Source organism: Nannospalax galili, unplaced genomic scaffold (genome assembly GCF_000622305.1).
Source record: "Nannospalax galili isolate Female #2095 unplaced genomic scaffold, S.galili_v1.0 scaffold336, whole genome shotgun sequence".
NCBI lineage: Eukaryota > Metazoa > Chordata > Mammalia > Rodentia > Spalacidae > Nannospalax > Nannospalax galili.
Genome location: NW_008343385.1, coordinates 3,397,244 through 3,422,465, shown reverse-complemented (window position 1 = coordinate 3,422,465; position 25,222 = coordinate 3,397,244). Strand labels below are relative to the sequence as shown.

Genomic DNA, 25,222 nt, shown 5'->3' with positions numbered 1-25,222 from the left:
TGGGGGGGGTCTTTTTGAGACAGGGTCTCCCTGTAGCCCCAGCTATCCTGGAACTCACTGTGTAGACCAGGCTGGCCTTGAACTTACAGAGATCTACCTGCCTCTGCCTCCCGAGTGCTGGGATTAAAGATGTGCGCCACCACGCCCGGCTCAGTATAATTTTAACGCCCTGTGTGACTCTTACAATTTAGGGATTAGGCATAGTACATGCTACTGCAATCAGAACATGATCCTTATTTTGAATATGTGGCTTAATTTTACAGTGACTAAAGGAAGACATGAGATTGTCCCAAAAGATGTAAGGGAAGAAGCTGAGAAATATGCTAAGGTAAGCAACAACATAAAATTACTGTAAACAGAATCATGTACTGAGTAATACGGTAATTTGGTTGAGTCCAGCTGGCCTGGAATTCACTGTGTTAACACGCTGGCCTCCATCTCACAGAGATCCACCTGCCTCTGTCTCAGGAGTGCTGGGATTAAAGGCCTGTGCCACCATCCATATCCTTCTTAAAATTTCTCATCAATGTCAGACACATCTTTAATGGTAGCACTGGGGAGGCAGATTTCTGTGAGATCAAGGCCAGCCTAGTGAGTTCCAGGCCAGCTGGAGCTAGAGAGAGATGATGTCTCAAACAATCAAAAATTACTTTGGGGCTGGGGAGTCTTCTTGGCTGTTAAGACCTGGGTTCAGTTCCCAGCACTCCCATGGCACCTGACAAACATCTGTTTAACTCCAGTTATACTAGATCCAGCATCCTCTTCTGGCTCTAAGGAGATTGCATGACAAGAGTGTACTTATACACATACATGCAGGCAAAACACTCATATGCATAAAATAAAAATAAGTTTTTGAAAAGTTCTCTGGTAGAAAAAATTCTAAGGCTTTTTCAGAACATTTAATGCTTTTATTTATGTTTAATTGTTATAAGACATGTTTTTCATTCCCATTATATTGTTCTAAGGTACTATTTTTCAGGTATAAATAAAGGAATTTATAATGACAGATGCTTAAATATAGGTTGCATCTTATCCCTAAGTATAGGATATAATGATATAAAAAAATTTAAACACTATTTTTCTCTTAACAGGAATCTTTGAAGGAAGAAGATGAATCAGATGATGACAATATGTAACATTTTCTTATATCTATGCTGTTTTACATTTCTGACAGTTCCATGTAACTATTGAGCACCATGGATTATACATACCCACTGACCAATTTTCATTAAATATTTGTCTTATAAACATTCATGTTTAATTAGTATCTGCTTGACAACATTGTTGGGGTAATTGAGTACATTTACTTATATTAAAATACAGATTCACGCTAGCACTTAGGAGGCAAAGGCATATCCCTGTGAATGAAAGTCAGTCTGGTTTTCATAGTGAGTTCCATGCCAGCAAGGGCTACTACATAAGACCTTGTCTCAAACAAACAAAAGTATAGCTTCATTCTTGATTACAAGACTTAGTTTCAGTTGCAGTGGTCTCTGTCTATAATCTCAGATACTTGGGAGGCTGAGGCAGAAAGATTTGAGTCCACAGGTTGAAGGCCAGCCTGGGTAATACAGTAAAACCTTAGAGTTAAAATACTGTAAAATGAGGCTTTAAAATTTAAGATCCCATTCTTATTTGTAATATACTGGTCATACTCTATTGTGGTTTTTTATTAAACAACACCAACTTTTAGTAGGTGAAAGTTAGTGTTACCAACTTCTACAATTGGAGTCAGTATGTTTGCTTTTTTCCTTTATGGTAGTAAAGACTAAACTTACAGATCAGCAGTCTTCTCTCTTCTCAGTAATCTCTTACACAAAAGAACACAGTGCCCACCATACCATTTTCATGTCAAAATCAGTAACAATTCGTAATCTATGCATATACTATTGGATCTGATTCCTAGCAATGTACACTGCAAATTATGCTACTAAGTGAATTCACCAGTATTACAATTGAAAAAATTCACAACTTGAAAGGAGTAGGAACAGACAATTTGAATTCAGGCCAGGGATACAGATGGTCTCCTGTAGTGTTCCATTCAACTGTTGGGCTTTCCAAAGAGGAAATCTAGTCACTGAGTTTAGCGGTAGGACTTGAGTATTTATGTAGTTTACATAACATCATTGTACCTAAGTAACTACTATGCAAACAACTCAAGTAGTACATTGCTGTGACTTCTATAGGATGAGGCTGCCTGCTAGTCTAGTTTAGGACTTATTTTTAGCAGAGATTGACAGAAGCCTTGGCTGGTCTTGAAGGGGGAAAAAGCTGAACAATGTTAAATGAATTTATTTTCAGATAGAAATTGACTGCCTCTAGGCCAGTATTTGTCTAGTTCTAGTTTTCTCCTATTTTGGAAAGCCCTGATGGTACATGAGGTTTGCAGTATTCTGGACATAATATTTTTTAAAATATTTGTTATTTTTATTTTATACATATGAATGTTATGCTTGCATGTATGTAAGTGTACCAATGTCATGCAATGCCTGCAGAGGACAGAAGAGGCTGTCGGATCCCCTGGGACTGAAGTTACAGACAGTTGTTAGCTGCCATGTGGGTGCTGGGATTTGAACCTGGGTTTTCTGTAAGAACAGCCAGTGTCCTTAACCTGCTGAGCCATCTCTCCAGCCCCTATTTTTAAATTTTTTAAATTTATTTTACTTTTTTAATGGGGCTGTCTGTAACTTCAGTCCCAGGGGATCTGACAGCCTCTCCTGTCCTCCATAGGCACTGCATGACATGGGTGCACTTGCCTACATGCAGGCAATACACGCATACACATAAAAGAAAAATAATAAATTTTTAAGTTTAAAAAAAAATTAGTTTACTTTTTTTTTTTTTTTGTCTTTTTGAGACATGGTCTCCCTATAACCCCAGCTGTCCTGGAACTATGTAGACCAGGCTGGCCTTGAACTCACAAAGATCTGCCTGCCTCTGCCTCCCAAGTGCTGTGATTAAAGGCATGTGCCACCATGCCCGGTTATTTTACTTTTTTATATATGAGTGTTTTGCTTATATGTGTTAGTACAACCGTGTTGTACAGTGTCCACAGACTCCAGAAGAGGGTTTTGGATCCGTTGGAACTGGAGTTACAAATAGTTAATGTAGGAGCATTTGGTCACCACTGCTGAGGGTTTATTTGGTTTATTTATTTAATTATTTTTCTTTTTCTTTTTTTTTTTTTTTTTCTTTTTGAGACAGGGTCTCCCTGTAGCCCCAGCTATCCTGGAACTCACTATGAAGACCAGGCTGGCCTTGAACTCACAGAGATCCGCCTGCCTCTGCCTCCCAAGTGCTGGGACTACAGGCGTGTGCTACCATGCCCAACTATTTGGTTTATTTTATTGTTCATAAAGAGACCTAGAAAATAAGAAAATCAAATTCAGATCATCAATATGCTTGATTGAAACAATTTTCTTTCTTACATTCTAGAAAACCAAACACATCCAAATGCTGGTAAGAAACCAGAAAAGGCTGAGCATAGTGGTATATACTTTTAATCCCAGCAATTCAAGGGGCAGAGGCAAGCAGAGCTCTGAGTTCCAGGCCAGCAGATCAGCATTGTGAAAACCTTGTAACAAACAAGGGGCTGGAGAGATGGCTCAGCAATTTAAGAACACAGGCTACTCTTGCAGAGAACCTAGGTTTGGTTCCCAGTACCCAGGGAATGGTACCTACATACTTGTAATTCCAGCATCCTGGAAACTTGAGGTTGGAGGATTTTTGAGTTGGAGGTCATCTAGGTCTAGACTGTTTAGGCCAGAGCACATCTCAAAAACAAAACAACCAACCCACAAAAATCACAAACCTTTGTATCTCATGTGGTAAACAAAAAGGCATTCAAATACTAAAAGAATATATTTCTTTTTTTTTTGGAGACGGTCTCCCTATAGCCCCAGCTAGCCAGGAACTCACTAGGTAGACCAGGCTGGCGTCAAATTCACAGAGATCTGCCTGCCTTTGTCTCCCGAGGTGTGTGCCACCATACCTGGCAATCAAATACTGAAGGAATATATTTCCTGTAGAAACAATTCATATTAACTGCAAAATACAGTATACTTTTTTTTTTTTTTTTTTTTGTCTTTTTGAGACAGGGTCTCCCTTTAGTCCTAGCTGTCCTGGAATTCACTATGTAGATCTGCCTGCCTTTGCCTCCCGAGTGCTGGGATTCCATGCCTGTTTTTTTTTTTTAATGTGTATGCATGTATTGCCTGCATGTTGGTAAGTGCACCTGGGTCGTGCAATGCCCGCAGAGGACAGAAGAGACTATAGGATCCCCTGGGACTGGAGTTACGGACAGTTATTAGCTGCCATGTGGGTTCTGGGATTTGAACCCAAGTCTTCTGCAAGAACAACCAGTGTTCTTAACCACTGAGTCATCTCTCCAGCCCCACAGTGTACTAGTTTTAAAAGCCTGGTTCCGAAAAATCTAGAAAAGCAAGCTTAAGGAAGTAGAAAATTTGGAAGACCATTTTTTGTATGGAAACACTAAAGGGATTTTTCTTGCAAAGAAGTAGGACTTCAGGCTGGGTATGGAGGCAGAGGAAGGCAGATCTCTTGAGTTCGAGGCCAGCCTGGTCTACATAACGAGTTCCAAGCCAGCTAGGGCTACAGGGAGACCCTGTCTGAAAAAGACCAAAAATAAACCGGGTGTGGTGGCACACACCTTTAATCCCAGCACTCTGGGAGGCAGAGCCAGGTGGATCTCTGGGTTCCAGGACAGCTGAGGCTATAGAGACCCCATCTCAAAAAGACCAAAAATAAAAAACAAGTAGGACTTCCTCTTTATTCCAATATAACCATAACAATTTAAGAATGTAATTAAGTTTATAAATTGGTGTCATCAGTCTAGCCTTGTCAGCTGGCTGGGTGTGATGATGCAGTCTTTTAATCTCAGCACACAGGAAGCAGAGGCAGGCAAATCTCTGTGAGATCCAGCTTGGTCTACATAGTTCTGGGTCAGACAGGGAAACCCTGTCTCAAAAACATCAACAAAAGCCCCTACAAACAAAACAGTCTGGCCTTGTCATTTAATAATTGTGTAATTTCAGATAAATTAGAATCTATACAATGAGAATTCTGTAAAACAGGGGCTTCACACCTGTTAAGTAAGTACTAGGGATAGAACCTGGACAAGATGTACTTTTTTGGGGGGAGGGTGTGACAAGTTGAACATGATCATAATAATGCAAAGGTAATGACAAATAAAATGACAACAAAATGGAAGATGACGTGTAAATTTAAAATTGAGCAGTATTTTTTCTGATTATAAAACAAGAAAAAATACCTGTGCTCAGAATACCAGTATGAAGATGTTAATTCTCAGAATGATTTATAGGTTCAGTGTGAACCAAATCAAACTGCCAGGAGGCTTATGTGGGAAGAGTAATTACAAAAGTTGCAAGCTTTGTTTTTGTATTAAGGGGTGGAGGTCAATGACAAGTTTGGGGAGACTCCTTCCATTGTGGGTTCCAGCGACTGAACTCAAGTTTTGAGGCCTCATGCAACAAGTTGCTTTTACTCACTGGGCCATCTGCCATCTCACTCACTCAGAAGCCCAATGTAAACATAAAAGAAATACTAGCTTATCTTAAAACTTTATTAAAGTTAATGCTGAAGAAAATGAAATCCACAAACATAACAAATATGGTAGACTGACAAAGATGAAGGCAAGTCAGTGGAGAAGGAATTGTGCTATGCAGGAGGACCTGAGTTTGGATCCCAGCAATCATAAAAAAAGTGTCATGCGCTGGCAGTTTTAGTGGTGAGACAGGAGGACTGCTGGAGCTTGCTGACTGCTGGCCTAGTCCCAGTTCAGGAAGAGCCTTTCTCAAAAGAACAAAGCAGAGAGTGATAGGAACCTGACGTCTTCTGGTATCTTAAGTGTGCCTGTCAGAGGAATGTGCACATACACCTCACACACAGCAACAAAACAGCCTGTGTATGTCAAACTGAAACTGGAAGAAAACAAGTTCTCCCTGGTTTTAAGAAATGGTTCTTGGGGCTGAAGAGATGACTCAAGTGGTTAAGAACACTGGCTATTCTATCAGAGGACCAGAGTTTGGTTTCCAGCACCCACACAGCAGCTAACAGCAGTCTAACTCCAGTTCCTGATGCTTCTGTGCCCTTTTCTGGCTTCCACAGGCATTGCACAATACTGTTGTTCATGCAGACAAAACTCATATACATAAAAATAATAAAATATTTAAAAAGCAGTTTTTTATCGAAAGCATAATTGGCAAGAGAAAAACACTGACATAATTTAGCAAAAATTTAAATCTCCTAAAAACACTTAATGGCAAAGCTGGAAGAACCTGGGGGAAACAAGCATCTCTGGCGGGAATATGTACAGAACTTTAAAAACTGATACAAAACAGCCCGATTTGTTAAAATGAGCAAAGGAGCCAAACACAAAACCAATTCAAAATACATGGATAGCAAATCTGGTAATGTTTACCTCTATTTGTTAGGGAAATCAAAGTTATACAGTGATGCCCTAACTTTTACAAAGTACACAGTTAACGCGTATGCCAAGCATTGGCAAGGAAGCAAAGTTACTAGGAACACAGGAAACAATTTGGCAGTTTCTCTCCATTTAACACTAAACACACAACAGTACTTTTAGGTGTTTACAGAGTGGAATGGAGAGCCATCAAGATGGCTCAGCAGGTAAGGGCCCTTGCTGTGCAAGCCTGACAATCTGAATTCCATCCCCAGACCCCTTGGAAGGGAGAACAGATTTCCCCCCAGAATGTACTCTGACCTCCACCTGTACACACTTTCTCTCATCTCTCATACAAAACAGAAAAATAAAAATAGCAGAATGGAAACAGGTTGTGTGGTTCGTACTGCATGATTCTAGCTGCAAAAAGCAAAACTAGACAGATAAGGATTCTTGGGGTGGGAAGACAAAACTAAGCAAAGTCAACTTTCTGTAGTGGAAATACCCTATATCTTGACTGCATTTAGTCCAAAGGCTGAATTTGAAAAGTAGACATTTAAGTCATATCACAATAAAGTAGACTTAAAAACTGCTAAACTTATTAGGTCCAGTGTTGTGGTACATGCCCTTAATCCCAGTACTTCTGAGGTGGAGGCTGGTGACTGTGAGAGGCTAGCCTCATCTACATAGCAAGTTCTAGGCCACCAGGGTACAAAGTGAGTCCCTGTCTCAAAAACACATTTGCTTACTATTTGGAACAGAGGAAATGAAAGCCACTGTCCTGTCAACTCATCTAGGCATCTGAGCACTGCACTAGTATATGTGTTGCCTGGGATCCATTTTATTATACTCTTCTAAATACAAGCTGCTCTTTAAAAAGTTTATTTTTTATTTTACATGTATGAATGTATTACCTGCATGTATGTAAGTGCACCTGTATCATGCAATGCCCAGGGAGGTCAGAAGAGGGCATTGGATTACTCTGGAACTGGAATTATGGTTGTTAGCTGCCATGTGGGTGCTAGAAATTTAACCTAGGTCCTCTGCAAGAGCAGTCAGTGCTCTTAACTGCTGAGCCATCTCTCCAGCCCCAAGTATACTTTATTTTACAGTTTATGTGAAAGTGTAACAAATTTTAATAAAATCTTTTTAATTCAACATCAAATGACTGTACAGACTGTTAACACAGAAAGTTTGAAAAGTTAAAAAAACAAAATAGAAATTATGATTCTTTGTAGAATATTCTGAGGAACCTTATAAAATATTCTGAGTGAGGAAAACACTAAAATACCAAATGCTATCTTGTCCTTTATAATTAGGTTATTAGAAAAAGACAGAAAAACAGAAAATTTCTCTTAACAGAAAATTATATTTTACCAGTTTCTGAGCTTGTATCCATGGTTTATTCTGTGTGCACACTTGAAATTTTCTATATGAATATGCAGGTTTATATATTTAAACATTTGAACGTTACAATAAAATGATGTTCCTTCTTTGATCATCCAACCCCTTCAAGAGATAACCACTATGTTTATCTTTCTGGTTCTTATATGTTTCAAAAAGATGCTGGGGGCTGGAGAGATGGCTCAGTAGTTGAGTGCCTGCTACTTTTGCAGAGGATCAGAGTTCAGTTCCAAGCACCCACCCCAGAGGGCTCAAAACCACTTGAAATTTTTCCCCCCAGGAATACCCAACAGGTTCGAGACCAATGTGACTTGGAAGAATTATTGTTCAGCTTTGTTTTTCTTGAGATAGGGTCTTTCTGTAGTCCCAACTGGCCTGGAACTTGCTATGTAATGCAGGCTGGCCTCAATCTCACAGACATCTGCCTGCCTCTGCACCTCCCAAGTGCTGGGATTAAAGGCATGTACCACCATGCCAGACCTGGAAAATTATCCTTAAGGCAGCACAAGGAAATACTGAAAAATCGGAATGGGAAATTGTATAGAACAAGAAATATAAAGATGGCAATGTTATCTTTAGAAGATTGTAATTATTTTTTGAGTCAATAGCAGACAGCAGTAAAACCTCTAAAACATTTGGATGCCTACAGTGTACATCACTGCCAACTAAATTTAAAATATTTAAGATAATTCTTTACTCAGTGAGAAAAGCAGATACATTTTATAACCACTAGCAAAGTCTAGTATAAATATGTGTTATTGTGTATACAAAACTTGTAATGTGTAACTCTGCTACAAACGTGTGCTTTGAGAAAGGAAATACAAATTCTTACAAACTTGGGAGTCTGGGACAGTTTCCTGGACATCTGTTGTATGAGCTCTCCAACTAGTGAATTCAGGATAAAAACAATATCAATAATTGTCAAAAAACTTCTGAGATGACAATATTTGAAACAAAGTAAAGATTAGATTATCTTTGGGGGATTGGAGGACGGTCTCCCTGTGTGGCTAGCCTGGCCTCAAACTCACAATCCTCTTTCGTCCTTCCAAGTGTTGAGATTACAGGTATATGCCACCACACCTTGCTTGTAAAGTAACACGTGTGTGTGTGTGTAGAAAACCTAAAATGAGAAGGGAGGAATGGATGCATTTTAAGACCTAAGAGTCTCCACAGACTTGAACTCCTAAGATATAAAATTGGTGCTAGAAAAAACCTGTTTTTTGTTTGTTTGTTTTGAGATGTTGTTTCCTTGTAGACCTGGCTAGTCTGGAACTCCTTAGGTAGACCAGGCTGGCCTTGATCTCACAGATCTGCCTCTTGAGTGCTGGGATTAAAGGCATGCATCACCACACTCAGCTTGATGCAGTTCTTTTGAAAAGACTTAAATTTGAGAATTACTGACTCACCTTTTTTTAATCAGGGTACTTACTAGAGATTATTTTAGTATCTTCTGTACCAGGGCTGAGAGAAAGCTAAGTGCTCAGAAGGAAAGACAAGAAACACCTAAGAGTTTGGTGAGTCCCCCAAATACCAATTTACACTCATTAAATATTATACAATCTCTGATTTGCCTTTTTTTTTTTTTTCCTGTTATTGGGACAAGGTCTGGCAAGTGCTGACTTGCTATTTTAGTTGCAAATGATCTTTACAATTTTACTTCAATTTATACTCTAAAGGAACTCTAGATTAAGAAGGTGGCGCATTTGTAGTCTAATTAACATATGAAGGTTGACTTGCCCCTATTATAAGTGGAAAAAATGTAACTGAAGTTCTTGCATATTTCTGCAAGTCACACAGATGCTACTACCTTCACAGAAAAATATAATTCATTGACAAGCTCTTAACATGTTTGACATGGAAAACTTAAACTCCTGGGAGGTTATACACTAAAAAGTTCTGACACCAAGCTTCTCCTATTCCTTCCTGGGAAATTTCTCATGATACAGTACCAAATGAAGCTTTCTGAAAAATGACTTTATGTTGAAGATACGATGTGCCATTTTCCTCCCCATCTAGATATTTGGAAGTCTTCCAAGTGGACTTCAGAAGCTTTAAATATGAAACTCAAACTAGCTTACTCTAAAATCCATTCTCTTCCCTAAATGGAAACTTGAAAAAACAGAAGTACACAGCAGCAGAGGAGCAAATTTTGTGGCTCAAGTATTTACTGGGAACAGCCTAGTTCTTCCTTTGTGATAAAATGCAGAACTTCAAACTGAAGAGAAAACTGTAAGTTTGGTTTACAAAGGTTGCAATATCACATGATACAGCAGAGTAAGAAACAGGAAGATGGCTTTTCATTATCTAAAGCCCCCTTCCCTGTCCCTCTGACAATACCTAAGCAATGGAAAGTGCATAGACACTGGAAGCAGCGTTATGATTGTATATTTAAAAAAAAAGAAAGCAAAGTTTGTGAAAAACTAATTCTAATTTGGTTTCAAGCAAATTAATTGGGAGATATTTTTTCTTGTTTATTGTAATATTTGAGATAACTATAAATATAAATCTGTAAATGGGGTTGTTAGCATTGGTAACTCAGGAATATTTTATTAATTATCACAAACCAACAAAGAAACAAAGTGAATCCCTCCCTTATGAATTTTTTTATGACTGCTGTATAAACTACTAAAGAACTTTTCAGATCCAACTGATTTGTATCTCAGTTTAAACCTCAAAACTTGGTATAGCAGTAGCTGGAGATATGATCTGAGCACTGGCTGCTCTTGTAGAGGACCTGGGTTCAGTTCCCAGCACCCACATGGTGGCCAACAATGGTTTATAACTCCAGTTCCAGGGGATCTGACACTCTCTTGTGGCCTCCATGAGTATTGCACATTCAGGTGCAATCACATACAGCAGGCATAACACTCATACACTGTAAATTTTTAAAAACCATGAGAAAATATTGACGTACACAAAACAGCATACTAAACAGGAATATATATATATAAATTTTTTCCCCCTTTTGAGACAGGGTCTCCCTGTAGTCCCAGCTGGCCTGGAACTCATTATGTAGACAAAGCTGGCCTCGAACTCACAAAAGTCTGCTTGTCTCTGCCTCCTGAGTGCTGGGACTAAAGGCATGTGCCACCACACCTGGCCTTACTAAACAGGAATTTCTGTGTAATGAAATGAGCAACCTTGCTTTACTATCATTCAAAATATCTTTACTAGCTAATGAGAATTAGAACTCTTCGCTCATTGGTTCAGCCAACCTTATTTTTTTTTGTATGTCAGTGTTTTAAATGTATGCATGCAAATGCACTATGTAGGCACGGTGCCCAGGGAGACTAGAAGAGGATGCCTGTTATCCTGGAACTAAAGTTAGGGACCGTTATGAGCTACCATGTGGATACTGGGAACCAAACCTGGGTCCTCTCCAAGAGCAGCAAGTATTCTTAACCACTGTGCCAACTCCCCAGCCTCATTTAGTGGTAAAGCATGTGTGGTATTGGGTTCAATCCTTAGTACTACTCCCTGACACACTCCACCCCTTAGGAAACAGGTAGACTGGACATAAAAACGTGTGAGAATTTGGTCCTATGTAAAAAGAACCAGCGACTTACATGCTAAAATTATTGGGTCAATGTCTGGTATTTCTGATTCATTAGGGGTTCTTTTAACAATATTTTTAGAAACAGATGGACATGAGAAATAATCAAATAGAATTCCTGTCTGAAAAATACGCAACCTTAAGAGTTGTACATTCCTAGCTCCATTAAACCCTTTCTCTCCAAGTAAAATTTCATTCTGTGATGTTATCCTAGGTCAGTCAAGGAGTACAAGCTTATGATTAGAACATGTGACACAGAGTTTTCAAGTTCGGTGTTTTTGTATTACATTCAGCATCTACTCGGTTACTGTAAAAATGGGAACTGGGGCTGGAGAGATGGCTCAGCAGTTAAGAGCACTGACTGCTCTTGCAGAGGACCCAGGTTTGATTCCCAGCACCCACATGGCAGCTACTAACCGTCCTTAACTCCAGTTCCAGAGAATCCGAAGCCCTCTTCTGACCTCTGCGGCATTGCACGACACAGGTGCACTCACAGACACAGGCAATATACTCGTACAGAGAAAAAAAAAAAAATTCTGGGAATTATTTATTGTCATTGTGTGTGTGTGTGTGTGTGAGAGAGAGAGAGGAGAGAGAGAGAGAGAGAGAGAGAGAGAGAGAGAGAGAGAGAGAACAACCAGCAGGAGTGTTTTCTCCTACCCTGTGGCTCCTGGGGATTGAACTCAGGTTACCAGGCATGGTAAACACCTTTACTTCCTGAGTTACCTCGATGGTCAGGATTGAGAAATCTTCAGGAAGCATATACAGTTACCTCATTAGCTCTACTATAATGTCTCATTTTTCTCTAAACCATTCTCATTTTCTCTAAACCTCAGGGCAAACCCTGCTTGATTTCATAGAACAAGGGTTCAAATAAATATCCTTATGAAATACCTCATCCAGTTCCTATTACTGGGCCTAGATTGATGCCTGGTGCACTATGGCTTTTTTTTTGTTTTTGTTTTGGTCTTTTTGAGGCACGGTCTCCCTGTAGTCCCAGCTGGCCTGGAACTCACTATGTAGACCAGGCTGGGTTGAGCTCAAGAGATCCACCTGCCTCTGCCTCCAAAGTGCTGGGATTAAAGGCATGCCCCACCACAATACGGCATGACTTTTAAAAACATATTTAGGGGCTAGAGAGATGGCTCAGCCCTTAAGAGCACTGGCTGCTCCAACAGAGGACGCAGGTTGTTACCAGAACCCACATGGCAGCTAACTATCGTCTGTAACTCCAGTTCCAGGGAATCCGACCCTCTTCTGGCCTCTGCAGGCATTGTATGACAAGGGTGCACTTACATATGTGCAGGCAAAACACTCATATACATAAAATAGTATTTTCCAACATGTGGATAGTCTGAGTATTCTATTCTTACAGGCTCTTGAACATGATTCAAATAATCTCATTTTAGGTGATTAACCAGAGGGTTTTTTTTTTTTTTTTTTAATGCATAGGTGGGAGGGGTGTATGTGTGCATGTGAGGCCAGAGAACACCTGAAATGTCACCCTCATCAACACCAGCACTTCCTTTGAAGTCTTGCACTGGACTGGAGCTCACCAATTGGGCTAGAATGGGAGGCCAGTGAACCCCAGGGATCTACCTCCACAATGCTGGATGTCAAGTGCATGCCACACTGCCCCACATTTTACATGGGTTCTGGAGATGTTCTTGAATGTTCAAACACTGAAAATGCATTATTTTCTTTTATTGCTCTGTATTTGTCCATTAAATGCCACGTTTTAAACCTGCTGTATCTTTTATAAACTTTGATTCTACAAGCACCAAGGGGAGGTTCTAAACCTACAAGGGTAAACCATAAGACATCTAAAAACACTAAAGCACAACAAAGTAGTAGGAACCATGTAAGAGGAAATAAGTAGAAATTATCTATAGATAAAACCATAAAACTATCAAGAATGTATCACCAAAAGGTCCCATCTCAAAACAGATGCAAAGCAACGTTGTAGATGACTGAACAGTATGAATAAATGTGTCAGTGTCACATTAAAGAAAAACTAAATCCTGGAGTTAGAACAAGAGCAAGCCCAGGGCTAGAGAGGTGGTTCACTGGTTAAGAGCATAGGCTGCTCTTGCAGAAGACCCAGGATCAATTCCCAGCACCCACATGGTGGCTAACAACTGCCCATAACTCCAGTTCCAGGGGATTTGATGCCTTCTTCTGAACTTCAAGGTACTGGACAATACAGGTGCACTTATACACATGTATGTAATACATCTGTGCACATTAAAAAAAAACAAGAGTGAGTCTGATCTGAAGTATTCTGTTCTCATAACTGCCCCTCAAGGGTGTACTCCATTGAGCAGCAAACTCAAGAATGCTATGGCAATGGAATGAAGTGGGTTTTTTTGTTTTGCTTTGAGACAAGGGAAAACATTATGTAGCCTTGGCTGGCTTAGAACTCACTATACAGACTAGCGTGGACTCAAAAGTCAGATTCACCTTCCTCTGCCTCCAAAGTGCTGGGATTAAAGGTGTGTGCCATCATGTCCAATTCTTAAAGAATCTTTAATCACAGTTTTCATCAGGGGATAATTTGCCTTTTCTGACCCCTACTAACCTAGAACAGCATACGAAACTACAAAACCAGCCTTTAGCAACATTAAGTCCACATGCTGCTTGCAAAATGTACTGTGGATAATTCTTTCCTTTCTAAGTCCTTCCAAGGCTGCTGTTTTCAGAGACCATGTTATCACAGTATATTCACACCTGTACATTATTCTGGATCAGGGGCAAGAAGGGTCGTGAGGGAGAAACAGGGAACATAGTAAATTTAAGTAGGAAGGCAGACTGAATACATAGTGCTCAATGATAAACTTCCATCTGTTACAGAAGGCATTTCAGAATTCATTCCCACAAGCCCCATTTGTTCATTAGGCAGCAGCATGTTGGTTGAACTGGTCACTGGTAGTGCACTGGGTAGGCTCGAGTACACGTGGAGGAGCAGAATAAGTCAGCAATGCTTCATCTTAGGCAATTCTTTGGAAAAGGTGGCATAGGCAGGATAGCACACCGAGAAGGCAAATGAACAAGATGGCCATCTCTATAAAAACAATAACCACATATGAAGATTTAACTCAGAAAACCAATCAGAAGGGTTGAGCCAGCTAATTATATCGAAGTTTGGAAAAATGGTAAATTTTGTGCCTGTTCTTTGAGTTTTTGAAAGTTAAACCAGAAACATCTTTTTGTTTAAGGGGAGCTAAATAGTGCATCAAAGTGTTTAGAAATGTTTTTCTATTCCTTAGCATAAGTTACAGGGACGGGATGACACACATGATGAAAAGTCAGACTGAAGCTGTCACAAAGGGTTTCAGACAGAGAGTTTCTTGAGGTTCACCAAGTCACATGACTGCAGATTCAAGGGCACCTAATATCCTAGAAATCTGTTGGTCAATGTGGGTTTGTTTGTAATTTAGTAGTGATAATTTGAAAATAAGAAGATACAGTTGTAGTAGTTCCAATGTAGACCAGGTTGGCTCTCAGAGATCCACTTGCCTCTGTCTCCCGAGTGCTGGGATTAAAGGCGTATGCCACACAACTGGCTTTCGGATTAATTTCTTTGTATGTGTATTTTCAAGGTCACAATTAAGCTGTTCTAGAGAGGATCCCCTACACCATGAGCAAATCAGACTAACAGGAACTCTGGCCTGGATATGTCTCAAAATTATATAAATAACTTTTAAAATTTATGTGTTCAAGCATTATGCCACCAAATATGTGCACTACGTACATGCCTAGTGTGGAGGCCAGAAGAGGGCATCAGATTCCCTGAAACTAGAGTTACAGATGGTTGTTAGCTACCAGGTGGGTGCTGGGAAATCAAACCTGGGTCCTCTGGAAGAACATTAAGTATTCTTAACCCGAGTCATCTAGTCCCATTCAGAAGTAATTACATCAGAGAGTTTTAGGAGACAAGCAGAATGGTGAGAAGATGTAGCAAAGACTGAGAATAGGTTTAGCAAGTACTGGGATCCAAAGTGGGTCAGAGGAATTATAAGGCAAAACATTACTCCATGATTCCACATTAAATTGCTTTTAGGGGCTAGACATATGGTTCAGTGGTTAACAGCACTGGCTGCTCTTGCAGAGGCTCCTGGTTCAGTTCCTAGAGCCAACATGGTGGCCAACTATCTATAATTCCAGTTACAGGTGATCTGATGCCTTCTTCTGGTCTTTGTGGGCACTGCAAACACATGGTACTCTTACCCCCCCCCAAATTTTTTTTTGAATCATTTTTAGATCTGCAGGCCTCCAATTTTCTAATATTACTCTATTGAGTATTTCCTTCTTCATAGGTGAGCTGCAGACATCCCAATTAAGATCAGAGTAAGACTGTCCTTTTAGGATAGGATAAAGGCATAAGAGAGGTGTCCTAATTTTTACAAAGTTTAGGTGGTTAGGAAATCCTACTACTTAAATAAATTGATGGGTAATAGCTGTCATTTGGTCTGGGAGTCATTTTGATAGATTTATATACTACTGAGGTTGTACATAAACACAAAATGGACTCATAGGCTAGACATACAGGAACACATGTACATAAATTCCATGTATTCTCTAAGGGAGTATGTGGAGTTTGTTCATAGCAATCTTTATAATCCTGTAAATAAGGGGCCACATGGAGGGAGGTAATATCCTCTAATGACCAATGTGTCACTGACGCTTAGAAGAGGTTCAGTTTCAGATCAGATTGTCAAAACTGAGAGGCCTGAAGAATGAACCCAGTATAGATGTTGAACTGATACAGGAGGAGACAGGAAAGAGAACAAGGAAGAGGACTGATTACCTCAGTGAAACTGAGAGAGACTGTAGCAACCATACCAAGATAAGAGCTCTTCGGGGTTTTTTTTTCCCCTAGAACCACAGTTCTCAAGGAGGCATTCGGCTGCACTGGTCAAGTTTTTGAATGGCATTATGGAGTTGAGGTTGTTGATGGTCATGTTGTCTATCGCAGTAGCTCTTCCCAGGCTGTGAAGCTATCAACATTTAGATGAAATTAAAGAGAAATTCCCCATCCTGTTGCCAGCTCATGGTACAGCTTTTTAAGTCCTGTTGGGATCCACAGGGGACCTGTAGGAGAAAGCACAGATGGAGTGCCTTAGCCCCAAGTAATGAGAGGGACCCAGCCACTGGTTGGGCCCTTGAAGGATTTATATATAGCTATGGGTTTTGATAAAACTTGGTTCTTATGCTTTTCCACTGGTGTTGGGGGGTGGGGTTGAGAGGAACAATTAAAAGAAATTAAAGTATAAGTTGCTTTTACAAGTTGTTCCTGAGTTAATCCCTTATCCCCTCCCCCCCATTTTATGGTTTGCCACTGGGGCATATACAGAATTCCATGAAGACGCAAACTTTCTAAAGCCTGAAAAAGCATCAATACAAACAAACAAGATGATCAGCATGACAATTTCATTCTTGAGTGGGCCAGGTAATTCTGTATGGAATGGAATGTGAATAAAAACTGGATGAATTTATCTATAAAGGAGGCTTTGAATAGAGAGAGGCAAAGGCTGATGAAGTATGAGCCAGGGTGGGTTGAAACAATAGTGGATGGCTTAAAGGCACACAGAGAAGGGTAACTGAAGGGTTCTTTAGGCCATGTGAACTTTATGTTCTCCAGTACCAATATTTTGGTATATTTGGTCTATTTGTCTTTCTATAACTTGTTGTAGATGATTAACAAAGTCCAAAAAGGAGTCCGTGGGCTTTCATTTGATAGTGGAAAAAGACCCCAGGTGGTGTATTAAGAACAGGTACTTTATTCCATGCCTTTGCTGCACCTGGTTTTTCAATAACTATATGAGGACTGACAAGTTGTAGTTGCTGCTCCACAATTTTCTTGTCCCATTAACTGATACTAGTATTTATAGAATTTTGCTGCTTTTGCTTAGGAGCAGAGATGGACTGACATTCATCTATCCATTCCTGGACACACAGACACAATGAGCAGCAAGGAGAACTGTTTTCATAAGGACTTGACATTCAGAGGATCAGAAGGTATCATCATTTCATATCACTGGCTATGACAGCTATTATTCCTCTTGTAAAATGATGTCGAAACCCGTCCTCTGCAACACTTAGTTCAAGATCTTTATTTATAGAGAAGGCGAGCCCTTCAATGGCAGGGTTTTGTCCTGCTTCTCTAGTAACAGACTGCAGTAAAAAAAATAAAAAAAATAAAAAAATTTGAGATTCTCCCTTCAGGCATTTTTGGAAAGCATTTTGTGAGCATGGATCATTTATATTATCAACTAGCAGAGAATTAGGCAGAGAGGTGCATGAGGTTCAATAGGTGAATTTTCTGTAAGTTCTCCCCAGTTTTTCCTATTGACAAGGCTGTAGAAATCATGTAATTTGAGTCAAATGTTTCAACTGGTTTCCTAAACAGCAGCACAACTGGATACCAATTCTTTCCCAAGATTCTGAAGCAGGTGTTCCATGGTTGGGATACTGAGGACAGTATTTCAGAATAACATTTAAAAGTTCATAAATTTGCTTTGATGATACTTTAGCCCCAATTAAGTCTTTAGTTGTGCATGTGCAAGAGATTCAGGAGATAAAGAAATCCCCACAGCAAAAGCAGAAAAGCCAGCACAAAAGGAGGCGGGGTTTGGCAAAGAAGATGGAAGCAGAAAGGAAAAAGCAGCATGCATTACAGCAAGGTATCAAGGAAAGCCTCATGCTCACTGCCATACAACTCACAGATGACTGGAGACATCCTAATATTCTCTTTTCCTTCAGGACTTCTGTGGAGTTGATAGATGAGTTTGGAGTAGAGAATTCCTCACATTTGAGCACCACAACGTGGCAGTGCCACATTAAAGAAAGACTAACTCATAGAACTTTATATACTAAGAGTGTTCTCCATCTATTCTGAAGTGTTAGTGCTAAGAATGTGTACAAAGGGTATACTCTATAGCAAATTCAAATATGGCATGGGAAAAGAATGAGGAAATTTTTTTCTTTTCTTTTTTTGTCTTTTTGAGACAGGGCCTCCCTGTAGCCCACTCACTATGTAGATCAGGCTGGCCTCAAACTCACAAAGATCCACCTGCCTCTACCTCCCCAGTGCTGGGATTAATGGTGTGAACCACCACACCTGGCTAAGAAAATCTTTAGTAACAAATCTTTGATTTTTTTTCTGACCCCCCCACCCCCACTAACCCAGAACAACATACAAAACTACAAAGGGATGTTAGTAACCTAAGACTACATGTTGCTTACAACACTGACTGGATAATTAGTTCCTTTCAAAGTTCTTCTAAAGCCACTGCTTTCAGAGATGATGTTATTAAAAACATTTATACAAATTCATTGTTCTGGATCGGGGCAAGGAAGGAAGGGTTATAAGGGAGAAACAGGTGATACAGTTTAAGGTTTAATATGAAAGCTATATATTGAGCGCAGCTTGTAAAAGTTGATCATGTGGGAAGATTGTTTACATTGTTTTAACAATAAGAAGGGAGACTGAATACACAGTGCTAAACGATAAAGCTTCCATTTGGAACAGAAGGCATTTCAAAAACGTCATCCCAAAATAAAGAGAATAGGTAAAATAGGAGGCCTGTACAGGAGTAACAGTTAAGAAGTGACTGTAATATAGTATTTGAAGAGGGGGAAAAAAGTAAAGTAAGATTGACGTGACTTTCAGGAGGTATTGAAAGCAATACAGTGTAGGATACTTTATTCCTAACATATAAATATGATAATCCAGTCACTTGAAACTCTCCTAGAAAGACAGTCACGTAGTAGCACTATACACATTAATAATATCCAACACCTGGAGTACGCTCTAATTATCTGGCATCATTTTAAGCACTTTACACACAGTAATTCATATAAGTACCAACCTTAAAATTACAGGACACTGTTTCCAAATAATTTTCTAATACATTTTTTGTACATTATGACTATGTCTATCAATAAAGGTAAATAAAATTAGGGCTAAGGATGAAGTTCTGTGGCAGAGCACTTACTTGCCTACCACATACAGGGCCTTGTATTTGATCCCCAGAAAGGGAATCAAAAAGTACCCAAGGGACTGAAGAAATGGCTCAGCAGTTGGGCAAACCTGCTATTATAGAGGACTGGGTTTACTTTCCAGCATCCACATGACTCACGAATGTCTAGAACTACAGTTCCAGGGGATCCGAGGTAGTGCACATAAACTCATGCAGGCATACACACAAAAATAAATGTATTTTAAAAAGGTACTCAAAGCCAGGCGTGGTGGCGCACACCTTTAATCCCAGCACTCGGGAGGCAGAGGCAGGCAGATCTCTGTGAGTTCAAGGCCAGCCGGGTCTACAGAGTGAGTTCCAGGACAGCTGGGGCTACAGGGAGACCAAAAAAAAAAAAAAAGGTAGTCAAAATTAAAAGGGAAATCTATATAGGAAATACATGAAATAAATTACTACACTGAAACAAGAAATAAGGATATGTATGATTTATAGCATTTGGAAAACAAATCAAATAAGAGTAATTTCAATTTCTGCTCATATCCCAGTCTGTAAAACCCTCTAGAAACCTGTACAGAGGGCAAATACTCCACAAGCTTCAGGTGTGCAGCTAAGTCTAGCAACATTGTACTCTATAAATTTTCTAAACTAACCTTTAGCCAGTCATTCTTTCCCAATTGGATACTTTCTTAAATACTGCTTTTCTACTATACAATCATGTTTACAATCTTCAAGTCACTGGAATGACTTTTCTCATTTAAAGGTTTTATCTTGGGGGCTGGAGAGATGGCTCAGCAGTTAAGATCACCAACTGCTCTTGCAGAGGACCTAGGTTCAAATCGCAGCACCCACATGGTGGCTAACAACCATCCATAACTCCAGTTCCAGGGAATCCAATGCCCTCTAGTGACCTCCAAAGCACTGCATGACACTGGTGCATGTAATGCCTGAGGAAACCAAAAGGCAACATCACGTCTCCTGGAACTAGATTTACAGCTGTTACCTGCTATGTTGGTGCTGGGAACTGAATCTTGCTTCTCTGCAAAAGTTTATGTCTGAAAAATTTTTTAGCTGTTTTTTGAAACAAGGTCTCCCTGTAGCCCCAGCTGGCCTTGATCTCACTGAGATCTGCCTGCCTCTGCCTCAGGAGAGCTGGGATTAAAGACCTATAGCACCTCGCCCAGGACAAGAACAAATCTTAACTATTGAGCCATCTCTCCAGTCTCAAAGGTGTGCTAACCTCCAATCCCCACACTGCTGGCTTTAGAACCTAGAACTTCCTGTATGTAAGCAAGCACTCTTATCTCTAAGTTACATCCCCAGCCCCAGCATACTCAGTATAATTACATAATTTCCCCAAAGTAAGTAAATCTTTTGGAAAGCAGCTATATTTAATCCCCAAAATCAATTCCACTTTTCAACATATACTACTGATGCTTCTACAAATAATAAACTGTTTTCTGGGGGCTGGAAGGATGTCTCAGTGTTTAAGAGGACTAGCTGATCTTACAGAGGACCCTGGTTCAGTTCCAGGCACCCACAATCATCTGCAACTCCAGTTCCAGGGGATCCAAGCCCCTTCTGGCCTCTGTGGGCATTGCATGGCACCAGTACACTTACAAACATGCAAGCAGAAAACTCGTACACATTAAAAAAATTTTTCTGAAGTTACATATGTGTGCATGTACAATTGCATACTTGACCACTTAAAAGTAAACTTACATACCAGAATCAAAATTTTAATACATGTAAGAGATCTAAGTCTTAAAACTTTTTCCTCACAAAAATCAATCTAATTCTGATAGAAAAGACTTCAATTTTGAGCATGTTATAGCTCAGAGATTCAGAACGCCTCCATTAAAAAAATTATACTGCACCTGAACATTGTTCACCAATCTTTCTGTGTCAAAATTCTATGTAATAAAAACAGAAAAACAATTAAAAAAACCCATCATGAAAATGTTCACTGTACTGTGATAAATATATTAAATACTACTCAAAAATTATGAAGTGGAAGCAGGGAATGTTGGTACACACATTAATAGCTCTCACTACTTGGGTGGCACTGAGGCAGGAGTATCCTCTGAGCCCAGGAATTTGAAGGTGGTCTCAGTGAAACTCAAGAAAAATACACAAAAAGTCAGAAGAAAGTTGTATAAATGGGTTTAAAAAACAAACAAACCTAGGCCTGACAAGATGACTCAGCAGGTAAGGGTGCTTGCCTGATGGTTTGACCTTTATCTTGGGAAACTACTTGAAGGGGAGAACTGACTCCCACAAGTTGTTCTGATTTCCAGACATGTACACCCTTCCCCATGGAATAAATGTAAAATACAACAAAAATATAATACATAGCAGCTAATTACACATTCTTATTTGAATCTTTCAAAACAGTTTCGTATCACACAGGTATCATTAAAAATTTGACAATTTTGAATTTGTAGGAAATACTACACTTATTAGGCTCACCATAAACATTACACACAGGTGCAATTTTATTGTGATTGCTTTCATTTATACCTATACAATGATCTAGTTAATACTCAGCTACTATTGATCTGTACTGGTTTTCCATTATTTTCATTTATTATTATTTTATGTGTATGAGTGTTTGCCTGCATGTGTGTAAGTATACTTGTGTTGATCAATGCCCACAGAGTTAAGAAGAGGGTGTTGGATTCCCTAGAGCGGAAGTCATGGAGAGTTGTTAGCCACTATCGAGGTGCTGGGAACTAAACCCAGGTTTTCTGCAAGAGCAGACAGTGCTCTTAACCACTGAGCCATCTCTCTAGCCATAGAATACCATATTTTAAAAAGAATAAATAATGGGATTAAGTATGTTGATACATTCTCTTTATGTTTCCAAGACAAGGTCTTACTACATACCCCCACACTGGCTTCAAACTCACAATCATCATCTAGCCTCAGTCTCCCAAGTGTTGGGCTGATATATTTTTAATGAGTTCTGTAATCTAGATATTATTGTGTGTGTGTGTGTGTGTGTGTGTGTGTGTGTGTGTGTGTGTGTGTGTGGTGCGTATGTATGTGTACACAGGTATATGAACAGAGACTAAAGGCTGATGTTGGGTATCTTCCTGTAATGCTCTCCACTTTATTTTCTTTAATATTTCTGAGATTTGAGACAAGGTTCCTCTGTACCCTCAAGTGGCCTGGAACTTATGTAGACCAGGCTGGCCTCAATTTCAGAGATCCTCCTGTCTCTGCCTCCTGAGTGCCAGGACTAAAGGGGTGTACCACCACAATCAGAACCACATCATTTTTTGAGATGGGATTTCTTATTGAAACTGGCGCTCACTGATTGGCTAGACTGACTGACCAGCAAGCTCAGGATCCTCCTGTCTCTGCTCACCTAGCACTGGGCTGCACCCATTTTTTATTTGGGTACTAGGGATCTGAACTAAGGCCCTCATTTGCAGCAGGACTTTTAGCTGCTGAGTTATTTCCCCAGGCCTAAATTCTATATATTATTAACAAGCAAAAATCAATTCAGGGCTGTTGAGATGGCTTAGTGGTAAAGGTACATGTTGATGCCTATCAACCTGAGTTTGATCCCTGGAACTCATATGGTAAAAGGAGAGATTCTCCAAATATGTACTGTGGCATGTACACACCTACATACATACATAAATGTATTAAAACATTTTTAGTTGTTTCTTGAGACAGGGTCTCCCTATAGCCTGTTAGCTTGGAACTTGCTATGTACACCATGCTGGCCTCAAACTCACAGAGATCCACCTGCCTCTGCCTTCTGAGTGCTGGGATTAAAAGTGTGCCACCATGCCCAGCTTCAAAAATAAAAATTTGGAGATTATGTGTAGAACATCATTAATTTTGAGAAAAGAATTAAACACAATTAGCTTATTACACACATACTATATATTGACATACATACAACTCATGTTTATAGAGTACTTACTATGTACTAGTGTACCAGGCATGAAACCATAATAGTGTTTTTTAAAAAATATTTTAAAAATTTTATTTATTATATTTATGTGTATGTGCATATTGCCTGCACGTAGGTAAGTGCACCCATGTTGTGCAGTGCCCACGGAGGACAGAAGAGGCTGTCAGATCCCCTGGAACTGGAGTTACGGAGAGTTGTTAGCTGCCATGTGGGTGCTGGGATTTGAACCTGGGTCTTCTGCAGGATCAATGTTCTTAACTGCTGAGCCATCTCTCCAGCCCCCATAATAGTGATTTAAAGCCAGGTGTGGTGGCACATGCCTTTAATCCCAGTACTAGGGAGACAGAGGCAGGCAGATCTCTGAGTTCAAGGTCAGCCTGGTCTACATAGTGAGTTCCAGGCCAGCTGGGGCTACAGGAAGACCCTGTCTAAATAAGACCAAAAAAAAAAAAGTGATTCAAAAATAGTTGCTGCCTTCTGCAAACAGGGTCTCAAATTAGATAAAAGCCAAATAATCTTAAAGAAAGTGGAGAAGCCACAAAAGCCTTGAGGGTATGTACCCAAGATGGGGAAACTTTGGGCAAGGCTCCAAGGAGGTAATCTGTTCTTAGTATACCCTGAATGCCATTTTCTCCACAGCAAAATGCTTTAGTGCAATAATGCCTCAACTACTCCAAAATGAAAAATAAAGCTTTTTGTTTGTTTTAAGACAGGGTACCACTATGTAACCCTAGCTGGCCTCCAGCTCACAGAGATGGGCCTGCCATTGCCTTCAGGAGTGCTGAGATTAAAGGAATACACAATCACACCTGGTTAAAATAAAAAAAGTTTAAAGAACTCACTCCTAATGTCCAAGAACACGTGTCAATTTTACTGTATGTGTTGCTTTAAGATTATGAAAAATTCTGCCAGATGCAGGAGGGTAATACCTGTACAATTAGTTATCTGCAAGACTGGGAAAGGAGGGTTTGTTTAAATCTAGGAGTTCTGGGCTGGACCATGGAACACAGTGAGACCTGGTCTTTTTTTCTTTTTTTTTGAAGTAGTAATTCCATTTGAATAAACAAAAGATCTGAGGAAGTTTCCTGTATTCTTACTTCTGAAAATTTATTCCAAATAACCATGGCTGTGAAAGAAGACTAAGATGCCTAGAAATTTTAGCTAATGATATTAGTTCTTAGGCATAGTATTTTGCAAAACATGTATGGACCTATTCACTGGCACAATAGAAAAAAATACTATAGAAAAAAAAATGGAGAGATCTTATAAACTATGGCACATCAGGCTGAGAGTGTAGCTCAGTGATAGAGCACTTGCCTATCACGCCCAAGGCCCTGCAGTCAATCTCCAGCACAACCAAAAAATTAAATGACACATCTAACTTATATAGCCCTGAAATGTGCTTCATGGACAAATGACTTCTGAGGTCCCTACGCCTTTCATAAGAAAAAACAAACAGGTAGCAAAATGAGCATAACTGTATTCCTAAAAACAAAAATTTTCCATGTTTTATTTGTATTGTATGTATATAAATGTTTTGTCTGCATGTATGTAAGTTCACCCGTGCATGCGATGCTGTGGAAGCCAGAAGGGGCTGTTGGAATCCTTCCAACTGGAGTTAGGGACAGCTGTTAACTGCCATGTGGGTGCTGTGAACTGAACCCAGGTTCTCTACCTCCAACTCACAGAGATCCACCTGCCTTTGTCTCCGGAGTGCTGGGATTAAAGGCATGAGCCACCATACCTGGCTAACAAAATCATTTTTAAAAAGTCCTCTGTATACTATGCAAGTACAGAATTAACTTCTGATGGAGGAAATGTAACATTTTTATTTTCTTTCTTTTTCTTTTTTTGAGTAATTTCCAAATGCACACTGACATGAGTTGTGTATTTGGACTAGATAATATGTTTAC

At 39.7% G+C, this 25,222-nt stretch overlaps 1 protein-coding gene across 1 annotated transcript in view; it reads left to right on the top strand.

The window, feature by feature from the left end:
* The window catches only part of Psma3 (proteasome subunit alpha 3), a 25,277-nt gene extending 24,025 nt beyond the window's left edge, over window positions 1-1,252 (top strand). The window contains exons 10-11 of the mRNA XM_008839513.3: window positions 264-328; window positions 1,092-1,252. Of these exons, the coding sequence (XP_008837735.1) occupies window positions 264-328; window positions 1,092-1,136 (110 nt within the window). The 3' untranslated portion in view covers window positions 1,137-1,252. The remainder of the gene's footprint in view (window positions 1-263; window positions 329-1,091) is intronic.
* Window positions 1,253-25,222: the final 23,970 nt, after the last annotated feature.